Here is a 16,051-nt window from a genome sequence, read left to right on the forward strand (position 1 = left end):
GGATGATTACAGAGAGGAAACAGAACAGTATTTTTATCTGTTAAAATATGTTAATCCACTTTTTTTACTACTAAACTGGCTGTATGCGGTTTTAATGACATCATCTACTGTTCCTAAGAATTGTTTGGTGATTTTAATGCAAACTAGTTCAGTTTACAGCTCTAAGTGTGTGCTGCCTCCACTGGCCTCTGTAACTTCAAGTACTACATGACATCACAAAAGACTGCCCTGGTTACAGCCAAGTGGTTCTGATTAATCACCTGACTGCAGGGGTGGAGTTTGAAGTATGGAAACCTGTTAGACCAATCATACTGTTCCTTATACCTCTAGACCCCGCCCCTCCTTCCCCCTCACTTTCACCAACAAAGCCGCCTACGAAGGTTTGAACTTTGAGAGTGTTAATGCATGTCTGAGAAAAGTGTATAAAGTGTGTGGTGAGGGGTTTTACAGCTGCAAAACATATAGAATAATTATTTAAAAAATAAAGCTACTTTGCCTATTGTGGCGATAAACCAGGGACCACTGTACAACTCTGGCCTTCCTCAGGTATTCACGGGTGTGGCTAGGTCGAATGAGCTACAGCTAAGTGTGAACCGTGCCTGACTCATAGTTAACATAATCATTTGGGCCCCTTATGGCTGCTCTCACACCTATTAGCATCCTGGATATACATATTGTTTCCTTGTTTAGATTTAGGTCTGGGGATGGGGTTATAGATGGGGATAGATGATGCTGAGGCCTCGTTTCTGTTCAAAGAGGCATTGTCTTTCCAAACAAAAAACTCCCCTCAAACCATTTCTTTTCTCTGACTCAGCTCTATACCCCAGTATCTTCAGAGGAGTGGTCAGTGTCTTTGAGATGTAGATGCACAGCAGACTGGGGTCCTGAGCTGCTCTTGTGACGGTGTTGGTACATTCTCTTACGTGTCTGTTCAGTTTCTCCAGTGTAACACTCACTGCACTCTGCACTACACTGAATGGAGTAGACACATTACTTTGTCCTTTGTTTGAACCAGTTTCTGTTTTAAAAAGTTTTTAGGTTTGAAATAGACCTGGATTTGACGCTCTCTGAAAACGTGCTCCATGACATTACAGCAGGACTGTGATAAACATTAAGTAATTATTCTCAAATAGATAAAAGAAACAAAACAGTGTTATCTCATCAGTCTCATTACACCTGATGACTTTCCAAATCGGCTGTTAATCACCAAAACGATCTCAAGTCTTAATTGTGTTTGGAGCGGCGATGGCAGCCATCTTGTTTGTAAACAAGTAAACAAGTCGATTTGATAAAGATGTCGACATTATGAGACTGTACATGGCCCCGCCCACTCCATTAGACAATATTAGCTCTTCATAATTAATATAAAACTTGTGTAATCCACCCTCAGCGCCGCGCCGCCCTCTGGTGTCTTAATACGACAGTTTTTATGTGCCATTGTGCAAAAGCAAGTGTTTAATTAAGATTATGTCCTTCACTCGTTCACTCTCTTCACTCTCCTCCTGTTTATTTTGCTTTCTCTTTTTGTCCCTCTTTCCTTTCTCTCTCCTCTCTCCTTGTCTCTATCTCCTCCTCCCTCTCTCCTCTCCTCACTCTACCTCTCTCCTCCCTCTCTCCTCTCCTCCTCTTCCCTCTCTCCTCTCCTCCCTCTCTGTGTGGCATAAGATAAATGTTTTGTTAAAAGTCAAAGTCTCTCTTCCTCCTCTATCTCAATCTCTCACTGACCTCTCTCTCGCTTTGGTTTTTCTTTCTTTGTCACCTGTCTCTACAATCCTTCTCTCTCTCTCCGTCTCCCTCCTGCCTAACCCCTCTCTCTGTGTGTCTCTCCCTCCCTCTCTCCCTCCCCTCTCTCCCTCCTCCCTCTCTTTGAAGTGTTGTTTTGATCAGCCTTGTTCTCCCTCTCTGTCTCCCTCTCCCCTCCTCTCTCTCTTCTTCCCACTCTTCCTCCCCTCCTCCCTCTTTCTCTCTCTCTGAAGTGTTGTTGTGACAAGTCTCTCTCTGTGTCTCCCTCTCTCCTCTCTCTCTCCCTTCTCCTTCTCTCCCTCATCCCTCTCTTTCTCCTTCTCTTGTGCTGAAGTGTTGTTTTGATCAGTCTTGTCCTCTCTCTCTGTTTCTCTCCTCTCCTCCCTCTCTCTCTCCCTCCCTCCTCCCTCTCTCCCTCCTCCCTCTCTCTGAAGTGTTGTTTTGATCATTCTTGTCCTCCGTCTCGGTGGGTTTGTTCCTCAGACGTGTCGTGTTCTTGCATCTCTTTCACCGCTCACAAAAAAACAAATCAAATATCAACAAATCGTTTCTGTCTATCGGCGTCACTCACTTCAGCGCTAACAGCTAATCGCAGCTAATTAATGCTATCTCTCTCCTCTTCTTTCCCTCTATCCCGCCCCTTCTCTCGCTCTCGATCCTCCACCTACCTCAATCTCTGTTACTTTCCTTTTACCCTCTCCTTCCTTCCTTCCGTCCCTCTCTCTCCTCTCCCCTCTCCTTCTCTTTATCTCCTCTTTATCTCTCCTCCTTTTTCCTTCTCCTTCACTTTATATTTATCTCCCTTTCTCCTCTCCTCTTTATCTCTCCTCCTCTCTCCCCCTCTCCCTGTTTATCTGCTCCTTGCACCCCGCTTTTTCTTCCCTCTTCCCCTCTCTCCTTTTCTCTCCTCATTTATCACCTCTCCTTTTCCCTGTCCCCTCTTTATCTGCTCTCCTCCTCTCTCCTCCCTTCTACCCCTGTTTATCTCTCCTCTGTTCTCCTGCTCTGCTCCTCTTTACCTGCTCCCCTCCTCTCTCTCTCGCCCTTTTTATCTCATCTACCCCTCTTTCTCCCTGTTTATATTCTCTATCCTGTCTCTCTCTCCCTCTCCTGTTTATCTCCCCTCTCTTCCCTGCTATCTTCTCCTCTCTCTCTCCTCCCCCCTCCCCTTCCTGTGTCTCCTCTCTCCCCCTTCCTCTCTGCTCTCCCTCTCTCCTCTCCTCTTTCTGTATCTCTCCTCTCTCCCCCTCTCTCCTCTTCTCTTCCTGTTTCTCCCCCTCCCTCTCTCCTCTTCTCCTCAACTCCCTTCTCCTCTCCTCTTCCTGTTTCTCTCCTCTCTCCCCCTCTCTCCTCTTCCTGTTTCTCTCCTCTCTCCCCTCTCTCCTCTCCTCTTCCTGTTTCTCTCCTCTCCCCCTCTTCTCCTCTCCTCTTCCTGTTTCTCTCCTCTCTCCCCCTCTCCTCTCCCTCTCTCCTCTTCTCCTCAACCCCCTTCTCCTGTTCTCTTCCTGTTTCTCTACTCCCCCCTCTCCTCTCCTTCTCTCCTCTTCTCCGCCCCCCCTTTTCCTCTCCTCTTCCTGTTTCTCCCCTCTCTCCCCATCTCTCCTCTCCTCTTCCTGTTTCTCTCCCCCTCTCTCTCTCCTCTTCTCCTCTTTCCCCCTCTTCTCCTCTCCTCTTTCTCTCCCCTCTCCCCCTCTTTCCTCTCCTCTTTCTGTTTCTCTCCCCCTCTCCTCTCCCTCTCACTTCTTCACCTCTCCTCCTCTCTCTACCTCTCTCCTCTTCCTGTGCAGCAAATTATCTCCTCCTCTCTCATCTCCTCTTCCTCTCCCTCTCTCCACTCTCCTCTTCCTCTCGCTCCCCCTCTCTTCTTCTTCTCTGTCCTCTTCCTGTGAAGCTAGCTTATTTCCCCCTCTCTCCTCTCCTTTTCCTCCCCCTCTCCTCTCCTTGTCTGTCCTCTCCTCTTCCTATTCCTGCGGAGCTTGCTTATCTCCCCCTCTCTCCTCTTTTTCCTCCCCCTCTCTTCTCCCACACTCTTCCTCTCTCTCCTGTCCTCCTCTTCACTCTCCCCCTCTCCTCTCTCCCTCTCAATTCTCTCCTCTTCCTCTTCCTGTGCAGCGAGCTTAGTGGGGTGCTCCCTATGGACTCGCTACAAAAACACTGAATAATTGAATAAGCAAACATTGAGTGCGGTTGCCGCGGCGCGCTTGTTAGCTAACACAATCACATCTTATTAAAGCTAATGCGGCACATTCACCTTGTGGCTACGTGTTGGTGGCGTGCGCAGGGGAGTTAGCTGTCCCTGTCCCTGCGTTAGCCTTGAGTGTTAGCGCTAGCCCTGATGCATAACCAGTGTGAATAAACAGATGTGGTGGATGAATGGAGGGATGGAGGGAGGGAGAGGAAATGGAGGAAGACGAACTTCACCTGGACGAATTCAAGCTCCGCCATTTTGTTCCGCCTCTTCACAAACAGCAAAGTTAGATCATGTTTTTAGTACAGGCAAAACTTTTATTTGTTTATTTTTAGCTTGTTGCTCTCTTAAAGATGCCCTTTGTAACTTTTCTGATTTCCCGCGCCCACTTGTGTCTACGGAGATGCCTAAAATGTTCCACAGTAAATATCTCCAGTGTATGGGTGTTTTATGGGTAAAAATACCTGGAAAAATGTGGCCCCTTAGGGTGAATATAGAGTTCACCTGTAACTTGGCTTCATCACCTGGAGACTATCGATACTTTACAGTGACATCACACTGGGGGTGTTCTACGTGTATCTCTACGGTGGAATGTTCAGCAGTTACCAAGGTGACACAATGCACATTTTAGCACTTTTAACACTGACAAAAAAGTTTTAAGATTGTCTGAAAACTCAAGGAAAAATACAGTTTGATTTGCAACAAAAAGGTGAGCGTGAAAAAAACGTTGACTAATGCTAATGCTAGCTAGCTTGTGACTGTAATGTTATGTGAGGGGGACTTGTTTAACAGCACAAATCAGCTCAACTGTTGGAGTTTAGATAAGTCAGCTCTTTCAGATCAGATTGTGTAAAAACAAAGCAAGCACAGATTAAAGTCTAATTAAGCCTCAGACAGAGCAGTGCCTTAAGTTAGCATCGCACCCCAAGGGAATGCAGATGACATCAGCTGTATCAATATGGTTATTGTCATAGTATGGAGCATTCCAGTCAAATCTCCATGGAGACAAGTTGGCAAACCGAAAAAGGTACATATTGCCTCTTTAAATACATAGCTCAAAGAACCTCCACCCAACACCACCTGCAACCTGAGACGCAGCTACTTCAGGACAGAAACATATGAAGAATTTAAAATAGTATTATTCTGTCAAGTTTTGTTGACAGTGAAGAGGTGTCACTCATCCAAGAGGCTCTGACAGGGTTCTTCTGTAAGTCACCGCTTTAAATCTGTCTGAAACAACCACACCCGAGTGGTTCACTGAAACGACCACACCCGAGTGGTTCACTGAAACGACCACACCCGAGTGGTTCACTGAAATGCTCCCAGCTGCTCCCACTAGTCCCATTAGTTTTCTAACGCGGAAATCAGTAGATTTGTTTCTTTTATTAAGTGATTTTAGATGAATATTGTGATTTAAAATGTGTAAATTATAACATAATGATAACAATAGAGACACAAACACAATAGGACTACTTTTTGCGATGGAAACTGTACGTGGACGACTGAGAGTCCAAATTTCCAATGTAGGAAGGAACACAACCTTATGTGCAGTTTAATTGAACCCATCAGCACATATTACTCCAGTGTCTTCTTCAGTGGGCCGTGTACATGTTTATACTGCCCCCTCTGGTCAAACCCCCCCTCTCCTTCTTTACAGTGTTACAGATAATGCAGCGATGAGGGATTAAACCATTCAAATCAATATAAACCTGTGCTTTATAGAGCGTTTCTCAGCTGACACGGCACTGTTCCTGTTTATGGCCACTCCACTTCAGTCTTCAACTCCATCGTAAACATAGGAAAACGGCAGCCTTCTCCATAAAAGACGACACAATGTTGTTTTTATTCTCTTGAAAAATAAAATACTGCGCTCTCCAAATGTGTTTGATTAGAAAAACAGACAAAGAACAGAGCGGAGAACAAGTGAACAGTACGAACGCTCCGAGGGTGGATGGAAACGGTAATATGCAAATGACGGATCAGAAAACGGAGTGATTTCAAATGAGAAATAACACAAGATTGACACAGCACTTAAAAGACGGGTCTCAGAACGTGTTTGAGTAGTTTTCTGATTTGATTTGAATCTGATTTAAATACTTGTAGAAGGTTGGAAGTTCAATCCCCGATCTGAACATTGCATGCCATCATTGTGTACTTAAAGTAATATTTAAATGTGTGTGCTTATAAAGAAGGTATTTGTGTCTCAAAACTAATGCTAATACTCATGCTAATGCTAATACAAACCAAACAAAACGGCTTTATGAAAATACATCCAATGACAAGTCCAAAAAGACGAGTTCAGAATGCGTGTCTTGTTTGAATAGTTCTGTTTTGTGTTTAACATAGGTATTTGTGTCTCAAAACAAATGATCATGCTAATGCTAATGCTAACTTCAGAATGTGTTTGAGTAGCTCTGTTTCTGACTGATTTGATTTGAATTTGATTTGAATACTTGTCTGTTTATAAAAGAGGTATTTGTGTCTCAGAGCTAATGCTTATGCTAATGCTAATGCTAACCTAAATCTCAAAATAGAACAAAACTACTTTATGAAAATACATCTAACGATAAGTCCAATGTTTAAGTATTTCTGTTTTGTGTTTATAAAGTAGGTATTTGTGCCTCAAAACTAGTGCTAATCCTATCGCTAATGCTAAGCTAAATCTCAAAATTGACCAAAACAACTTTATGTAAATATATCCAATGAAAAGTCCAAAAAGACAGGTTCAGGATGTGTTTGAGTAGCTCTGTTTTCTGACTGATTTGATTTGAATTAGTATTTCTGTTTTGTGTTTATAAAGTAGTTAGCTAAACTAATGCTAATGCTAACCTAAACCTCAAAATAGAACAAAACAACTTTATGTAAATACATCTAATGACAAGTCCAAAGAGACAAGTTCAGAATGTGCATTAGTAGTTCTCTTTTTTTTGACTGATTTGATTCTGATTTGAATACTTATGTGTTTATAAAGCAGGCATTTGTGTTCCAAAGCTAATGCTAATGCTAAACAAAATCTCAAAATAGAACAAAATAACTTTATGAAAATACATCTAACGATAAGTCCAAAAACACAAGTTCAGAATGTGTGTCTTGTTTAAGTATTTCTGTTTTGTGTTTATAAAGTAGGTATTTGTGCCTCAAAACTAGCGCTAATGCTATTGCTAATGCTAACCTAAATCTCAAAATAGACCAAAACAACTGTATGTAAATATATCCAATGACAAGTCCAAAAAGATGAGTTCAAAAAGTGTGTGTTGTTTGAGCAGTTCTGTTTTGTGACTGATTTGTATACCCTTAGAAGGTTGACGGTTCTAATCCCTATCTATTGTGTACTGCAAGACACTCCACCCACCTATACATGAATATTTAGCCAATTTTAAAGCCAGTTTACTCCCTTTAAGTTTGAGAAGGCGAGGCCCGAGCAGAGCGCCTTCTCAGTGATGCTTCTTGTGTCACTTCTTGTGTGTTGGACCAGTTCTGCTTAGACTTTTTATCAGGTCCCGGTTCCAAAGTGCATGAAAACGTCCGCCGCTCACCTCGTGTCCATGTGTATTTCACCCTGTTTGATCCATACTATACCATATTACAGTGGTCCCTCTTTTATCGCGGAGGTTCTAAAAAATAACCCGCAATAGACGAAATCCGCAAAGTAGCTTCCTCATCAAAAACATGCTTGAAGAATGTCTTAGATGTCTTCTGTGCATTTTTGAGTAATCTAGCGATCTCGCCCGGGGTCTTATTTGAACCCTCCTTGCAGGATAAAGATGTAGGGGCACTTCCTGGGTTACCACCTAATGACATCACAAGTTGGAACTGAGTATTTTAAGCTCTGGAGAGGGAAAAAACTGGAACAAAACGCATTTTTCACGTTGAAACTTTAAAACAGCCAAAGCTCTAAAAAGTTGACACAGCAGCACAGCAGCCGCTTTAAACGTCCGTGTGTCCCGCTGCTGAACACACGTAAATGCAGTCTTGAGTCTGCGATACACCATTATTATGTTAAATGAATCTGCCCTCTTTATTTCAAACGTACGCCGTGATTACAATGCACTTTTGTTTTCCCAGAAGTCTTTGCAGTGTGTTTTGAGTTGTCGAGTCTGCACTAACGGTCAGAAATAGACTCGTGCCGTACGTAGCTTTATGTTCCAAATGCAATAATTAACAGATTGTAGGGAGACAGCTGGATAGACTCGGTTTGAGTTCGGACCCTTGGGAGGAACTCTGGATCTCGCGCTGACACCGAGTTTGCTGGAGGAATTTCAATGTTTGTTTTGTGAATCCGATGGAAAAGAGGCTGCGGCGTCGAGGCCTGGTGTTTGGGAAGCTCCTGGAATAATAACGTTGTCAAAACTCAAAGTCAAAGTCAAAATTACACATTTGGAGGAGCCAATTTCAAACTGCAATCATGAAGCAACTGGGTTTGTTTTTTATGAATTACTGAAACCAGCCAAAACAACAATATCAAATGAGAAAGTTAAATGAAATACTGTTTGTGTGACCTAGAATAAGGCAGCGGTTAGCAGGTTAGCAATAGTATCAAGAACGAGCCAGAGGAGTTTGCATGTTCTCCTTGTTTCTGTGTTGGCAAAATCCTCTAAACTAAACTAACGCCAGCTTGGATATTTACACCAATTTTAAATCTGCCCTATTGTGTTTGTGTCTCTATAGTTCTCATCTCTGACACTGGATCATTATGTTATTTAAATCACAATATACATCTAAAACCACTTAATAAAAGAAACAAGTCTTGTACCAAAATGATGATGCCACACTGCCGAATCCTACGAGTATCACCGATTAAGAAAATAAAACTACATCACAGTGGACGTGTCACAGTGGGCGTGTCACAGTGGGCGTGTCACAGTGGCCGTGTACCGTAGAGGTTAAACGGGGTAGATCGGGTAAATGGCATCTTGAAAATAGTCGATTAAATATTCCTCAAACATGAATCACTCCAAATACAACTTACAGTGAACAATACAGAGAAGAAACGACTAGAACATGGATATAGATCTGAACAGAACAGTTTGAAGAACACATCTGATCTAAAGACAGATTTAACACATTTTAGTTGGATTGGTACAATATTGTCTGAATATTATTATCATTATACTCACACAAAAAAGTAGGTATATTCATGTTGTCAGCATCTCCCTCCCTTTCCCTCTCTTTGTGCTTATCTCCACTCGCATCGCTCCATCTCGGCCTTATCAGCAGTCTGAACAGCTGCAGGGTCCACGCGGCCCCCGAGCGCCGCCCCTGAGCGCCGCCATGCTCCGCTGTGTCCACGCTGACTCTCACATTCTTGATAGGCACTTGGGCAAATCAGGCAGTTGATCTAAAATATCGAGCGGCCACAGAAAGTCATTACGCACAATAATGGCAGGCCAGGACCTTCAAGATGTGACTTAATTAAGTTTGAAATGGACCAAAATGTGCTGCTGCCTCGAGTGGTGCCGACGCGGTACTGCATTGTGAGGACAGGTGTTCACATTTGATAACGACATGGACACGCAAAACATCTGATGCTGTACTTCAAACTGAGCCACTGGGAAACGAGGTTCAACAGGATGATAGTGATTCGGTTGGCGGTTTGAATCCACTGATCCATTCCAGCTCCCAAAGGTGAATGCTGCCATTGTGTCCTTGGGCAAGACACTTTAAGTGTCTTGCCCAAGGACGCTGGTGTTTGAATGAGTGTGTGAATGTGTGTGTGAATGTGTGTGGGGGTGTGTGTGTGAATGTGTGTGTGAATGAGTGTGTGAATGTGTGTGTGAATGTGTGTGGGGGTGTGTGTGTGAATGTGTGTGTGAATGAGTGTGTGAATGTGTGTGTGAATGTGTGTGTGAATGAGTGTGTGAATGTGTGTGTGAATGTGTGTGTGAATGTATGTGGGGGTGTGTGTGTGAATGTGTGTGTGAATGTGTGTGTGAATGTGTGTGTGAATGTGTGTGTGAATGAGTGTGTGGGGGTGTGTGTGAATGTGTGTGTGAATGAGTGTGTGAATGTGTGTGGGGGTGTGTGTGTGAATGTGTGTGTGAATGTGTGTGTGAATGTGTGTGTGAATGAGTGTGTGGGGGTGTGTGTGAATGTGTGTGTGAATGAGTGTGTGAATGTGTGTGGGGGTGTGTGTGTGAATGTGTGTGTGAATGTGTGTGTGAATGGGCGAGTAGTTCCTTTTTGTAAAGTGCTTTGAGAGACTTGAAGAAAAGCGTTGTATAAAATGTGACATTTAGTACAGTAAAGGTGTTGGTAGAGGTAGGTTGCGGGTTAAAATCCCATGTAATGCACACGTTGTTGCATTCCAAGGCTAAACATTTAACTCATATTGTTTAGAGAAATCGGGGTATAAATGTCAGTCTTTTATTCTTAAATATCAACATTTGGAACAGGTCAAATGGTTTGACGTAGTTTGTGATTTATTCAGTTGGATTGTTATGTTTAAACGTTCCTGTATTTGATGTGAATTTTGTTTTAAAAATGTTGTTAATGTTTTTCAAGTTTATTCTCGTCCTAAGATTAATAAATACATTTTACATTTGTATGCTTTCATTTTGAATTATGAATCTCCAGCTTTTTTCCATGCATATGTTCTTGCTTTGTCTGGAATGTTCCACAGTATGGCATTAAATGTATCTTACATATAAGGCACGTGTCAAACTCAAGGCCTGCGAGCCAAATGAGGCCCTCTACTTGATTTTATGTGGCCCTCGACAGGGTAAATTAAGTATGTCATGTCATTTTATCAAGAGATACGGCAATACACAGCCATATTTTTTACGTCCCTGCAAATGAATATGCAATATTTGTAACTTGACAACTAAGTACTGTTTCTGTAAGTAATACATACAGAAGCAGTTAATTAAAAAGTTTAAAAATTAAGTATTTATTTTTCAGACCCTTTGAGTGCAGCCATTTTGCTGATGTGGCCTTCGGTGAAAATGTGTTTGACGTTCCTGATTTAAGGTGTTTGACTAAAAAAACTAAAAATGCCATTGACACCTGCTGGTCTCAATAATGATGCTAAAAGTCTAATCCCACATTGCGGATCATTCTAAACAATGCACGACCTGCTAGTCCCAGTCTTCATGGGACTAGCAGGTAGTGAACCCCTCAACTAGAAACGTTCCAAAGTGCACTTTAAACAATCAACACCTTTATGACCCTGGACAAATGCTTTCTACGTGAACAAGAGCCCACTTCACTTCACAATCACTACTGTTCATACCATTAGCATAGAGTTAGCATGCTATTAGCATGTCGCCCGTCATCTCAGAGCTCACATGCTAATGTTGGAGGGAGACGGAGGAAGGATGGATGTATTTTTAAAATTTTTTTAATCTCCTCAAACACGTCGGGGCTTGGTCTCGTGGCCAATCCATTGGTGCTGCAGCCAAAACAAAGATCCCGTCCAGCTCAGAAAGAATTTGTCCCATAGAGGGCGACGTAAAAACAAACGGCTCATGTTCAGACGACTGGGAACCTGTAGCAAAGGCCACATTTGTCATGATTATCTCCGTTTTTCAGATTGTAAATAATTTCTTAGCTCAACATCCTTCAGTTTTTCTAAAAAAATAAATAAATAAACATGACCAGTTAAAACTTTGGAAACACATTTTTATTTATTTTTTTTATTTTTTTTATATCCATGACAACGACATTCCATGACACTGAAGAATCTCACTGAATACATCAAAAAACTCAAATTACCTCAAAACTTGTTCTAGATTTTGTTTAAAAGCCTTAACCCTTTGTTTTGAACCATAGACTGTATATATAAATGCACATAGCTAATGTGCTAGCTGCCGGGTTCCAAACAGGAACTGATCGTGGGTGCACTTAGTGCTCTATTGACTCTGGCTCCAGTCCACTTTAAATGTTCGTATTAACCCGCTCTCTACATGTTTTTATTTCACTTTTGTGTCTGTAAATCAAGATATGAACATTAATAACCCGCTAGTGTTAGCAACAGGTTTGATTGACAGTGTTGCTAAGCAGAAGAGGCATTACCGTTAACATTGGTTCTTTGGTTGCTATGAAATTTGCGATCAGAAGTCCACGTCTTTACACAGTCACCTGCGTTTCACATGTTTTACCGAGCTGCGTTCATTTGTTGTTGCAGAAAACCAAGATCTCGACGTACGATAAGATGTGGGAGTTCATGAGCAGCAGACGACACTCTGTGATGGTGAAGAACGTGGACGAGGGCATCCACCGCGTCCTCACCTCGGACTACGCCTTCCTCATGGAGTCCACCACCATCGAGTATGTCACCCAGAGGAACTGCAACCTCACCCAGATTGGCGGCCTCATCGACTCCAGGGCGTACGGCGTCGGCACTCCTATGGGTAAGAGACAGAAGAATACTGTGAAAATGTGTTTGATGACAGAAAAGGGAATAGTGCACTAAGATATATTTTCAAATGTGTTCTGTTACATGGGCCAATCAGAGGACACAGACACACACACACACACATACACACATACACACACACATATACGCACAAACACACATACACACATACACACACACACATACGCACAAACACATGTACACACATATAGACACACATACACACACACCCCTACATGCATATACACACACAGACACACACACGCACCAACATATACACACGCACACACACAGACATATACACACACATATACACACACAGCCACACAAACACACACACACATATACACACATATACATACATACATATACACACTCACACACCACACACACACATATACACATACACACAGACACACACATACACATACACACACAGAGACACATATAAACACATAGACACTTGCACACACTGATAAACACACACGCACAAATACACACACACATATATGTACACACAGACACACAAAGCACACACACACACACACACAAATCAGATTACTGTGTTCTGAATACTTAAAATACTTTTACACTAAGTTCCATTTAAATTATAGAGTAAAAACATAAGATGGAATTACAAACAGCTTTATTTTTGTTGGTGTGTTTGTTCTGTGTTTATTTAAGACCAATTAGAGAAGAAAAAAATAACACACACACACACACACACACACACACACTGTAAGAGCTGTGTTTTATATTTTCTCACTAATCCTGTGCAGTTCAAAGCCAAAAGTACATGATGAAATACCTCCATGTTTTCCTTTTAATTTAGGAATGAACCTGTACGGGAATACACTTACTCAAAATCAAACCGATCAAGACGCAGAACAGAATGCACATTCATACTCTGTAAAAAAAACATGCAAAACTGCACAAAAAAAATCCACAAAACAGCGAGACTACGAAAGGTGAACCACGATATAGTGAGGGACAGCTGTATCTTGGGCTGTACTATCGTTGTATGTGTTTGAACCAGACAAATGCAACTAGAATGTTCTATCGGAAGGAACAGATGTGATTTTTTATGGTTGATATTTTTTTCTGAATCTGAGTAATCGTTGCGAACATAGTCTGTTTATATAAATTGACCTAGCTAATCTGCTACACACAACTGCCACAACGTTCCAAACAGGAAGTGATCATGGACACACTTCCAGCTCCTTTGGCTCCAGTTCACTTTCTGTGTAAAAACTGTGTCCTCTCTCTCTGTATCTACTGCTGTCAGACTCATCATTTTGGTCTTAAATGTTCATATTAACCCGCTCTACATGATCCTGTTTTTAATTTTTTTTTTTTTTATTTCACTATTGTGTCTGTAAATCAAGATATGAACATTAATAACAGACAAATCAGGTGCCTTCTTTCGCGAGGCCGCTCCAGCTAGCATTAGCAACAGGTTTGATTGCTAAACCAGTGATGCGGGCAGAATGGGATGTTACCTTCAATAGCCTCGCTCCAGATTAGCTCTTTGTTTGCTATGATACTCGGAATACTCGTGGTCGGAATTCCAAATACAGAACTTGGCTCCAGATTGGCCTCTATAACTGCTAGCCTTGATGAGATTGATTTGATTTAGCGTTAGGAACAGGTTTGATCGACAGCGTTCCTAAGTCCTGCTATATTATATTCTCGCTCCGGATCGCCCCTTTGGTTGCTGTGATACTCGTGGTCAGAATTCCAAATATGGAACATGGCCGCTATAACTGCTGGCCTCGATGAGCTTCATTTATACCTGAACACTGTGGGTGACGTCACACTCACTCTGTCCACTTCTTTACACAGTCTGCGGTTGTGAATTTCGGCTGAGCTTGCTCTTAAGACTTAACGGACGATGTATTGTGTTGTATTGTTATTATTCCAGCGTTGCCTTCGCAGCGGTCAGTCCGCGGTCAGTCGGCCCTCTCTCTGGACTCTTACATCTCGCTCATTTGAGGTGATGCATGTCCTCCGCTCGCCTCTGAACAAATGACCACAACATTTGAGTGCGTCCCAAACCCGGCCGGCGCTCGCCTTGTTATATTTGACCAACGATCTGCGGTGTTGATCTAAAGCGCTGTGCCCCGTTGCCTTCTGGGAATCGTAGTGCTGCCAAGGTCATTTGCCGTGCCTGTTTGTGCATGCTCCGCCGCGCTGCCACAGAGTCATTTCAGGGAGTTTTTTTTCCTGGTTGAGAAAACAGTTGATGTTTGCTTTTGGTGATTGCGTTGGGTGAATGATGGGCGCCTGGCGGAGGTCTGTTTTGCTGTGTGTACTCCACTTGACTGGAGCGTAAACCTGTTCGGGACATTTACGATCACGCTCCCAGACTTTATGTTGGATATATTTATTGATATTATGGCTTTTGTCGGCGCAGGGGAACAAAGCGTTAGCCGTGAATGAAACACTAGCTAAGCGCGTACTGTAATAACCCATTCACATATGATGAATTTACACAGTGTGTGGAGTCATAAAGGTGAAAGGAGGTGTGTGTGTGTGCGTTTGTGCGCTGGGATAGATGTTTTTATGTTTTTATGGCGATCTTTAAAGGGATACACATGTTAACATGGTTTAGTTCTGCTTTGACATTACATTACATTGTATATCTGGCCTTCTATTGTATTTTTTCAGTGGTCCACATTACACAGAAGGAGGTGGTCTCTGTGTCCTACATTTGGAGACTTTACAGCAGGCATGCCCAAACTGTGGCCCGGGGGCCATATGCGGCCCTCGGACCAATTTTTCTTGGGCCTCAAGATTACAGATGAATTGGCCCATATTACCTTAAACAGTACTTTATACTATAAATCTATTTACTACCCATCTCAGATACTGAATATGTCCCATTGAGGATGTAAGTATGAATAAAGGTCTAGTGGTTCAGTCTAACTTGTAATAATAATGCAGATTTGAAGTATTCACTGTACTGGTGAGCACTCTATGGCCCTCAATTGGCCCTCAGCTTTGTCTGTGTTTTTATATTGGGCCCTTCATGAGAAAGGTTTGGACACTCCTGCTTTACAGCCTCCAAAACAGCACCTTGTTTAATAATAGTAGCCATAAGTCTCCATCCATCCAGTATGTCTCCATCGTAAAGGTACAGTATGTAACTTTCTGGAGGTGGCACATCACCTGTATGATTCCATGGAAACAGAAATTAAAATCAGACCTGTTCTGCAAAATCAGCTTTTCAGATGTTTATCCATGTTCTTCTCATTGAGCTGAAGTTGTATTTGGAGTGATTCATGTTTGAGGAATCTTTAATCGACTATTTTCAAGACGTCATTTTGCCGATCTACCCCCGTTTAACCTCCATCAGTACACGCCCACTGTGACATGCCCACTGTGACACGCCCACTGTGACACGCCCACTGCGGTGTATGCACTTCCTCCTCCAGTTTTATTTTCTTATTCGGTGATACTCGTAGGATTCGGCAGCGTTGCGTCGTCATTTTGGTACAAATGAAAAAACAAAACAAAAATGGGCTGCTGTCCATAGGGGGCACCGACAGCATGTGGAGCTTTATTTGTTCCACCTTGTGATGTCATGAAGTGGTAGTTCTCAAGTTAACAGCTCCTTTTACCTTTAGTTCAGTAGAGATCGGCAATTCCAGGACTGAAATGAACCAAATGATTCTAGTGAAGGTGTGTGGAGTTTAAAAACATAGTGGACCACTTCCTGTATCACCACTTGATGACATCACAAGGTGGAACAGAGCCTGTCACAGCAC

At 42.5% G+C, this 16,051-nt stretch overlaps 1 protein-coding gene across 1 annotated transcript in view; it reads left to right on the forward strand.

Annotated features, from left to right (window-relative positions):
* Positions 1 to 16,051, forward strand: part of grik2 (glutamate receptor, ionotropic, kainate 2) — a 280,443-nt gene that overhangs the window by 220,975 nt on the left and 43,417 nt on the right. Inside the window, exon 14 of the mRNA XM_033980607.2 lies at positions 12,054 to 12,279. Coding sequence (XP_033836498.2) covers positions 12,054 to 12,279 — 226 coding nt within the window. The remainder of the gene's footprint in view (positions 1 to 12,053; positions 12,280 to 16,051) is intronic.

Source organism: Periophthalmus magnuspinnatus, chromosome 16 (genome assembly GCF_009829125.3).
Source record: "Periophthalmus magnuspinnatus isolate fPerMag1 chromosome 16, fPerMag1.2.pri, whole genome shotgun sequence".
Classification (NCBI taxonomy): Eukaryota; Metazoa; Chordata; class Actinopteri; order Gobiiformes; family Gobiidae; genus Periophthalmus; species Periophthalmus magnuspinnatus.